General features: G+C 42.4%; 1 protein-coding gene across 1 annotated transcript; it reads right to left on the bottom strand.

Annotated features, from left to right (window-relative positions):
• Positions 1-2,055: 2,055 nt before the first annotated feature.
• SLC30A1 (solute carrier family 30 member 1) lies at positions 2,056-9,282 on the bottom strand. Its single transcript, XM_082614670.1, has 2 exons — positions 8,571-9,282; positions 2,056-6,892 (listed from the first exon to the last, which is right to left on the bottom strand). The coding sequence occupies exons 1-2, from the start codon at positions 9,181-9,183 to the stop codon at positions 5,988-5,990; spliced, it is 1,518 nt and encodes a 505-aa protein (XP_082470796.1). The 5' UTR covers positions 9,184-9,282; the 3' UTR covers positions 2,056-5,987.
• Positions 9,283-10,496: the final 1,214 nt, after the last annotated feature.

Raw genomic sequence — 10,496 nt, 5'->3', positions numbered from 1 at the left:
GTCTCTCTCCCTTTCTCAGAATATCTTTTTTTTTTTTTAGAAAGAAAGGCATTCCTTATTTTAATTAATTAATTTATTTATTTTTGGCTGTGTTGGGTCTTCGTTGCTGTGCACGGACTTTCTCTAGTTGCGGAGAGCGGGGGCTACTCTTCGCTGCGGTGCGCAGGCTTCTCATTGCGGTGGCTTCTCTTGTTGCGGAGCACGGGCTCTAGGCGCAGGGGCTTCACTAGTTATGGCACATGGGCTCAGTAGTTGTGGCTCGCGGTCTCTAGGGCGCAGGCTCGGTAGTTGTGGTGCACGGGCTTAGTTGCTCTGCGGCATGTGGGATCTTCCCACACCAGGGATCGAACCGTGTTCCCTGTATTGGTAGACAGATTCTTAACCACTGTGCCACCATGGAAGTTCCCAGAATATCTTACTGTACAAATTTAATGCCTTTCCATTTTAACTAAGCATTTGTCATGCACTGTGGCTGTTACTTTTGCAGTTCAAGGTGCAACAGCAAAACTGGCACTAATTCTTCTCTCTCCACCATTTCAGATAGATTTGTTCTTACCGTAGATCTTAACAACCTCAACATATGATTTTTTTCTTTCTTCACTAGGAGCTTTCACCTTTTTGCTTAAAGGAAGCGCTTTACAGTTTTTCTTTGGCATATCCCAATTGCCAGCATCACTACTCTTGGGGGCTTTGGGGCCGTTAAGTAAAATAAGGGACACTTGTATACAAGCACTGTGACACCTTGACAGTCAATCTGATATATCTGATGAGATGGCTACTAAGTGACTAATGGTTAGGATACACTGGACAAAGGGATGAGTCTCATCCCTGGGCAGGATGGAGCAGGACAGTGAGAGATTGCATCATACTACTCAGAATGGCAGCACAGCAGCAATTTGAAACACGAGGTGTTTTTTGTTTTGAATTTTATTTTTTATACAGCAGGTCCTTATTAGTTATCTTTTTTATACATATTAGTGTATATATGTCAATCCCAATCTCCTAATTCATCCCACCACCACCCCCAAAAACTTATGAATTGTTTCCGAATTTCCCATTTAATATGTTTGGACCACAGTTGGCTTTGGGTACCTGAAACCTCAGAGAGCGAAATCAAGGATAAGGAGAGACTGCTGTACTGTATATGTAGATGTGGGCATGTGTATTTGGGAACTAGTTCAGGCTCTTAGCATTGAATACCTAGTAAACTGATGTCTTCCGGTCTCTTTTTCTACTTCCCTTTACAAATCTATCCTGTACAATACCCTTTCCACTTTCTCATTTATCCACTCAAAAATTGAATGTTTTCTCTGTTCTTATAAAACCAAATTCAAATCTGTTGACATGGCACTTTTAACCCTGTTTTTCACAATCTCCTACCTCTGGACTCTCAACCCTCTATACTCTGCACCCCCTTACCGCTCAACCCCTACCCCTCTCAATTTTAACCTACCCAAATCCTCTCCAAAGACGTTTATCCCTTTTTTGGAATGTCTATTGTCTTTATCAATTCTGTTAATTACCCACTGCCATTTATTGTCCATTGATTTCTCAACTGTTTATCTCCCAACTGAAGTAATTTCATTTAAGAAATTCTTTATATGAGACTGCATTTATGACAGTCCTGAACTCATACAACCAAACTCATGTATTAATGTGCTCTTGTGTCAATAGTTTCAGATGATTATATAATTGTAAAATATTCAATAATCCTTGTTAGTAACTATGCTTACAAATTAAAGAAAAAAAATAACAAGTACCAAAAGAAGCAGGTTAACCTGTAACTACATAATTTGTAAGTTTAATGCTTATAACAAAAACATTTCATATCCATTGAATATTTGTTAATGAGCCTTTGTATTGTTACCCTTTCAATTTCGATGGCAATTTTTACCGACATTTGTTTTCTTCCACACCACTGTCCTGTAACCTGGTCACCCTGCACACTAGGAACACGTTAAGCAGAAATTTCCCTTTCAGTGACTGAAATCCAACTCTCTTCTACATAACCCAGCTTAGCATAGAAGCGGAGGCCATATGCACAAAACAATGAACTAAATATTAAAATTAGTTTATTTTTCTACTTAACTTTTAATAAATGAGAAGAAACACAGTAGTCTGTCTCATAAAGAACATTTATAATACATAACAATCCATAAAGCCTCATGGTGAGGTAGGAACAGCTTTGGAAACAACGCACAGTCAGAAAACATACAAAAGGTAGGTAAAATGTTGCAGCACTAAAGACATTTTATCTGCATCTGCATTTCATGAGATGATAATTGCATTTAACTGTGCCACATCTGGCCCAAAGGACACCCTATGGCAGACACAGAACAACACAACATGTAAGTTTCATAAAGAATCACAGAATACACTGATACACTTCATTGTGCTGTTTCAAGGCAGAACCATAACATGGCAATTTTTTGTCTTTTTATATATAACCACATATTAATTGTATGTTACATTCCCTTCAGCATCTTTTTGCCAAAGACACTAAACCATAAAGTTTTTGGTTTAAAAGTTTAAATTGAATGACATACAAAAAGCTCTTGTGCCAGTGAAAATGACTGCTAAGTATTCCAGAGCTTGTTAGTAAAACTAAATAGCATTGTCACATAATATTGGTAGAGCTACATCAAAATAGTGCTATTACAATTCCCATTTCAGATGGTCAAACACTGTATGACAGTTTCAATTTAAAAAATGAGAAACCCTCCACCTTCCCAAGAGTTTTAACACTGTTTTATGACTTAAATGAAACTCTATTAAAATAAATATTTCTATATGGTAGGATTCTTCTCCTTATTTGTGTATGTATGAACATCTTAGGACAGCAGGTAAATGACATTTCATCAAATGATATCTGCTTAAAAACAGTAAAAAGCTTCAACTCAATACCAGTTAGCCTACTAAATACTTCACATTAGATTCCATAGGACTTTTCCCTCAAAACTTTCAAAAATTCAAAATTAACAGACGATGTTACCAAGATACAAACATATTAACATAGTCTTCTACCTGTTGTGATTTTCCAAGGTGCTCTTGATGGAAATTTTTCCTGTTCAAATTATATACCTTAGTTATTCAAATATATTGTTTTCTAAAATGTTAAAATACATACAGCAAAGTGTTTGTGAGTTTTTGACTATTCTTTTAGGTTCTAGTCCATACTTATATAGTGCAGATGCTCTTCAAAAAAAAAACCTTATTAAAAAATCATATAAACTAAAATGTGACAATGGAGAATTAAATCTCTCTCATCACTAAGGCGGCATTTGGCTTGGAAAAAATGTCTGGGTTGATTTTAATTCAGGCACATGTAGCACCTCCTTCTTACTAAATTGAGACAACAGACACATTTCTAAACACATATTCTAAATACACTGATCTTGCTCAAATATAAAAGAGCCAGCAGGCGAGATGCACCTCCTAAAACTGATGCAGTGTTATAAAACAGCATTTAAATATTGGGTTTAAGTCTCCTAATAATTCATGGTATTTCCCTCATTTTCTTGTAGTAAGGAATAAGCTATTTTGGAAAAGACACTTAAATCCCACAATATTTAAATATACAAGCATTTTTTAAAAAGATAATGCTAATATAGCTAAAAATGGGTTAGAAAGTGCATTGTAAAGAAATAAATAATTCTCTGCTAAAACTCAAAAGGTGAGTCAGTGCCCACTGATTTTGCTATTATGACAAAAGTCCTTTGAAAAAAGAGAATCCTATGGTACCACTTTGTTACATATGAGCTACTTAAAATTATCAAAAGTGAAATAACTGAAATCTAAAGGCTGTTACTTTCAAAGCACTTATGAAAGAAAAAAAAAAGCCCTTGTCCCATGCTTAAACACCATTTAAAAAAACCTCATTCAGTCGATGTCTTATTAATTACACAACCTTTAAGAAATAGACCCAACAGAGCATTGTAAAGAAAACCTCATTGAATGTAATATATTTTACCAGTTATCCTTTTGTATCATTACTGACATGTTTCTGTAACATAAACTGTTTTGAGATCTTCAAAAAATGGTTTTGTAAAGTGTTAAATCAGGAATGTACATGATACAATTTGAAGCTTTCTCTTGTTCACCCATGAGATCCCCCAATTTCATGTTTTAAAAAAATGTTTGCAAAATTCAAAGTAACTACCAGTTTAGGAATTGAAATACACAATATCAGAGAAAAGTATTAAATGATAAATATGTATTGCAAATTGGCAGGTTATGGTTTTGGCCCATTATAGCAAATGTGAACTTACAAACTGTGTTCCTAAAATTACCTCATTCTCACTGGAAAAACCGGGTTTTCTTAAATAGGCCCATTGCCAGCAATAGGCTTATACTAGGAAAAAAACACACCACCTACCACAAAAGATCATCCCTTTAAAAAGTTAACTGTCAAATGTCACCATTTTCATCTTAAGACCCATTAGATAATGAATTATTTCAAATCCCAAAAGGTAGCCATCCCAAAAGTAGTCAGCTATAAAAGTTACTAAAGTAGTCAGGATACCTCGTTTCTAGAAAAATAGAGCTATACATGATAACTGATATTAATATCCATCCTTTTGAGGACAAAAATCTAGTTTCTTCACAAAGCATAACCCCTCCCTATCAAGAAAAATATAACTTAAATACCCTTAAATAGTATTTGTGTATGGATTTGGAATCCATACCAACAATGAAATAGCTAAGAACAATTTCCTGTGTAGATATTATGGCATCTTGCAAAATAAGCTACTATTGGAAGATCTGAGCAATGTCAAGACAGAATGACTTATAGAATCTCAATTATTAATTGTGCCTTAACTAACTTTGCTTTTTGAGAACTTAATATCCAAACTGCATTAACCTTCAGATTCCATTTTTCTCCCAAGTCAATGGCTCTTGGCAGAGCACAGGCATTGCTGGTTGGGCTCAAAAAGCTGTTTGAATCCATTCATGATTGGTCACTGTGAAATGACTAACTCTGAAGTTATTTTTAAAACCCACAGTTTAAAAGATTAGATTAATAAGCTTTCATTTAACATGTAAGTTATTAGATTAAATTTAATGTCCTTAAAAATATTTACTATATATATTTTATGAGTAAACTTTCAACTCAATGTTCCCAATGCCAATCTTTCAAAGAAAGTAATGCTGGTGAACATGTCCATGTTTTAGACCATGTTTTTCTTTAAAAAAAAAAAAAAAAAAAAAGGTTAAAATTCTCAGAATAATTTAGAAATGTGGTCTGAATATTAACACACAAGAATCTAAATATTTAATTTGGTAAACTTTCTTCCCTGCTCTTACTCCCCATATGCCCTATTATATGTACGCTACAGTTCAATTTGTTAATTATTTCACTATTTATTAGAATAATACTCAGCAATATAAGATACAGAATAGTAACTGATCTTCAGTATCATAAATACCCCCATGTGAAGAAGAAAAAAAGGAACTTTTCCTAATAATTTTCATGAGTCATTCTTAAAATATGTTGCCATTATGCTATGCAATGATCTCAAAGGGCAAGAAAATATTACATAAAATGTCAAAAGAAACAAACCTGTTGATGATTTTTTAAGTTCCAGCATTTATAATTCTAATAAACAAAATATAACACTGGGGGAAAAGAAAAGCAGAGAAATTCCAGTAACAATTTTAATTTATTTATCCCCCTAATTAAGTTTTTACCATGGAAAAACTGGAAATCAAATGTTATATAAGGTTTATACTTTAAACAAAAATGTAACATAGTGTTAAAACTGGCTTTCCAAAACTGTTACAGCATAGCTGTACTCTGCACTAATAATCACAAAGTTGTAATATAGAACTCTGTTAAGCAGTCCCATTATGTTCTTACAAAAATAGAATTAAACTGTGTGACCAGACAAGGACTTCAATTACACTACTTGGCAAACATAGAATTTCAATGGAGTCTTTTTCCTCTTGCAGTTTAAAGCAAAAGTCAAATATCACATCTTTTCCAAGACTCACAAAGATGATTCAGGTTGTTTATCTGGCATTTTTTTTATCTCTATCACAACAGCAGGGATGTTTTCAACTTTAGTCCTCCTGGGCTGCTTCTCTAGATTGTCACTAAGTTCTAAACAAGAAATGCTAACTGTTGGGGCCTTTTCTGCATCCTTTCCAGATTGGGCTTGTGGCCGTGTCCCACAACATTGCTTCAAAGCACACTGAGTTCTGCAGGCAAGTTCACATGGGACTACACTTGACTTAGAGCCTACACTAGCAAATTCAGGCTGAATGGTAGTAGCATGAATTCCGTGATTATGGAAAACGTCTTTAATGATCTTAGCCACCTGCATGTATGATGTCGGGTCTTCACATTTTATGTGAGCAGTGGCAATGATTCTGCTTCCAGCAAGTTGCCAAACATGTAATTCATGAACTTCCTCAACTCCTTCAACATCTCGAAGTTCTTTTATCAAATTTTTGATATCAATTTGTTTAGGAACAGTTTGGAGAAGAATAAGAGCAGACTCCTTAAGTAATGGATAAGTTGTGTAAAGAAGTATACAAACCATTACAATACAAAGAGTTGGATCTAAATATAGCACCCAGCAAGGACTAGCCTCAGAAACTGTCGCATGAGTACTATTAATTAATTCTACAAATGCTTTGCAGGGGTCAGGGGTACATGGGTTCACACACATCTCCCCTTCAGGACAACCCATCCAAGAAAAGTAAAAGACTAAGGCATTTACTACTACAATCACTGAACCCAAAGCATCTCCAAAGACATGCAGAAAAACTCCACGCATGTTAAGCTGTCCAGCCTTATCATCATCATCTTCCAATTCCACCTGGTCAGGTTCTCTGATAAGATTCCCATTCACTTGTACTTCCATTGCATCATTTCTGGACTTTTCTGGATCTACAAAGAAATAAAAATTCTGTATCAAACACATCTAAAGTGTTTATATAAACATTCTTGCCTAATTCCATTTAAGTGATAGAAGTGAAAATTTTTCATAAAACGTAATAAGAAATGTGCTCACAGTGATTTAATATAAATTGACATACTGGGAACAAGCCAGGACATAATGGCCAGGGCTAAATTAAGTCATTAAGATGATATTGCTTCCCCATACTCCTAACCACCCTCCTACCTTCCCACCTCCAAATAAAGTTCACCTTTTCTGTGGGGGTGGGGTCCTGTGAACATTCTCCTATACTTGTTGGCATACACCAAAAAGAAAACAAAATTGAACACTATCACCCAAAATTAAATGCAACTATGGATAAGTCTAATACAAATGGCTGACCTGATGCAGAGGTCTAGTCACTTTTCGTAGTCATTAAGGTGTTAAGGTTAACTTTTAAACTTTTATCATTTATATAAATGATAGAGTCTCTTGATAGAAGAGGTTTAGAAACTGACAAATCAACAATATAAACCTATCAGCAATCACAGAGACTTCGGGAAAAGTTGGAACTAAACGATCACTATCTACCCTACTAGCTCCTAAACCAAACGTACAGATCCTTTAAAGGAATTATACACACCAGAGCAGCTTAATATTCTTTGGAATAACACCTGGCAGAGTGGGAGTGAGAGGAAATTCAATTGTTTATTAAACATTTTCAATGTACAACTTGAATTTCATTAACATGATATTCCAAATCTTGGAAAGAGGAAAACTGTCTATGTGGTATCATACAACTAGGTAAATAGATGTAAGTGGAAAAAAGTGGAAGGAAATACACCAAATTGTTAACATCACTGAGCTTGGGTAGTAGAGCATTAGGTTGATTCCTTTTCCCGTCTCCTTTCTTTCAACATTCATTTCCCAATTTCCTTCAAGCGCGCTTAATGTTTAGAATGAAAACTATCCATTAAAAATATAAGATGAATAAATTACCATCACTTTTATCTTAGTACGATTATGAAAAATCCTAAGTGAAATGTTAAACATGCCCATACAGGTTCTAAGTCTAGGATTTTCAGGATTAGGTTTAGATTTTAGAAAATTAACTGAAATATATATTGCTGCTCATGGTAGAAACCTTTAACGAGGGTTTTGAGCTCAGGAAAGTCAATCACTAGATAGCCCCGAATACAATATTAAGAAACTTGTTTGAAGGGCATAAGAACTACTTGGGCAGAGCAAGGTTCCTAACAGCCAACGACTAAGGACCAAGTGGGATTCTCTCCGTTTCCCAATAGGCCCAAGAAATTAGCATTTTTTGATCCTGCTAACGCCAAAATCAGACAGCCTCTTGAAACGACAGCCTGTAAAGACTGCTAAGTGCGGCTGCAGACCGCAGCGGGCTGACGGTCACCTCCTGACCTTTTGCCCGCTCTCACCACCACGGTGCCCATCTACACTCCCAGACGCGCTTCCCCGGCTCCTTACACCGGGCTGAAAGGGGGGCCGCCTCCTCCGGGCGAGGCGGGGTGTGAGTGCCGGAGCGGGAAGGAGTGGCCAGGTAGGCGGCGCGGCGCGGTCGGCTCGGACACCAGGGGGCGTGCTGGCCATCCTGCCCGGGGCCATCCCGGGGTCTGGGCTCCCCAATGCCAACCACCTGCGGCGGCGACTTTCTCTCCTCACCTGTCCGGTCCAGTTTCAGCCCGTTGGAGTTGCTGCTATTGGCCACCAGGATGTTGGTCTCCTCCTGGTCGGGACCCTGTTCACCTGGGGCCCTGTTGTCGCTACCCCCGGTGCGGGTGCTCTTGCCGCGGCCCCCCTTGGGGAGGCCGTGGCTGTGCCCCCCGTGTGAGTGGCCGTGGCCGGAGTCGTTGCCGAAGCCGCTGTGATGGTGGAAGAGGCAGAGCCCCAGCACGTTGACCACCAGCCCCGCCACGCCGACCCCGAGGACCACCAGCGGCTGCTGCATCTCGTGCGGCTCGATGAAACGCTCGATGGCCTCCAGCAGGATGGCGAAGCAGAGGCCGGTCAGGAAGATGGCGTTCACCAGAGCCCCCATCACTTCGGCCCGGATCCAGCCGAAGGTGTTCTTCTGGGTGGCGTGGGTCCGCCGGGCGAAGCGCTCGGCCACCAGCGCCACCACCAGCGCCAACACATCCGACAGCATGTGGAAGGAGTCGGAGAGCATCGCCAGCGACGAAGTCACCCGGCTCACCACCACCTCCAGGACCATGAACATGAAGGTCAGTATCAGCATGCACAGCAGCCGGCCCCGGTTCCGACCCCAGCACCCCATGGCTGCGGCTCAGGAGCCCGCCGAGCGCGGCCCGGACACTCGTGAGGCGGCGGCGGCGAGGCGCCGAGGGCCGGCGACCCGGCGACGGAGGGAGGGCGGCGCGGGGCTCTCACCGCCCGAGCCGGGCCGCTCGGGAGTCTGCCGTTGGGCCTCGTTGGCCGGACAGGGGCGAGCCCGGGGTCAAGCCGCCGAGCCCCCGCGCCTGCGGGCGTCCCCGGCGGGCCGGCGGCGCGTTGCTCCTCAGGCGTCCGTCCTCGGAGCCGGCGCGGAGGCCCGGCTCAGCCCCAGTAGCCCCCACACCTAGAGCGGGCGGCGGCGGCGGCGGGGAGCTGGGGCTCCCGGAGCCCGCGGACGGAGAGCCGGAGCAGGAGCAGGCGAGCGGCGGGGGCGGGCGACCAGCAGCTCCGCGCTGCAAAGGCTCCAAGCATCTGAGGGCTCTCCGCGCAGGTCTTCCCCTCGCTGGTCTCCCTCCGGGGTCGCTCGGACCGAGGAGCCAACGCCTGAAGAGCTAAAGAGGCGGCGGCCACAGCAGCTGCACTCGGCCCGGTATCGGGCGCCTTCTTCGCCCCCCCGCCTTTGCAGACGGTTTACAAAAAAACTTTGCTTTGCACTCGGAACCCCCGTTTTCACACGGACCCGAACGTGACAAGGCCTCGCTGTCCCGCCCACCAGGCCCGGCACTCTTTCCCATTGGCCAGCACCCCCTTACGACAGCTGTCGCGTCCCGCCCATCCGCGCTCACTATTGGATGGAGGCTCGGCGGGGCGGGAGGGGGCGGTGTCACGGCGCCAACAGATGGGGGGCGGGGCCTTTCCCTTCAGGAGCCGGGCGTGGGCCGGGGGCTGCGGCCGGGTGCAGCGATGGGCGTCGTGGGGGAGGGAAGGGGGCGCGGGCCGCGTGCAGCAGGAGGGGGAGGGACAGGGCGGGGCAGGAGCTGTACCCCAGGCGTGGCGGGGCTTTTGCTCTGGGGCTGCGGGTTCTCGCAGCCCCCCGCCGGGCAGCAAACAGACTTTGATCCTCCGAGCCGGGTCCACGTGGGGCGGGCCGCGCGGCCGCTCTGTGACAGACGGCAGCCTGGGAGGGTCCGGGAGGGGGAGCCCTTGTGTGCGGGGCCCTCGGGTGGGCGCTCCTGTCCGGAGAACCGAGATTAGGCAGACAGACTCATAAACAAGTGCAGCACGTAACTTGTGACTCTGCTCAACACCGAGCTGAGGAGTTAGTTCAGGGCGGTCCTGCGACGGGATGAACGTAATCCTTGTAAATGTTTCAATAAAGCAGATCACCCCTATCACCACCATCCCCAGGAGAGCTTG

This window comes from Mesoplodon mirus (assembly GCF_964341445.2).
Source record: "Mesoplodon mirus genome assembly, chromosome: 3".
NCBI lineage: Eukaryota > Metazoa > Chordata > Mammalia > Artiodactyla > Ziphiidae > Mesoplodon > Mesoplodon mirus.
Note: the sequence above shows the minus strand (reverse complement) of the source record. Positions and strands in the feature narration are given on the sequence as shown.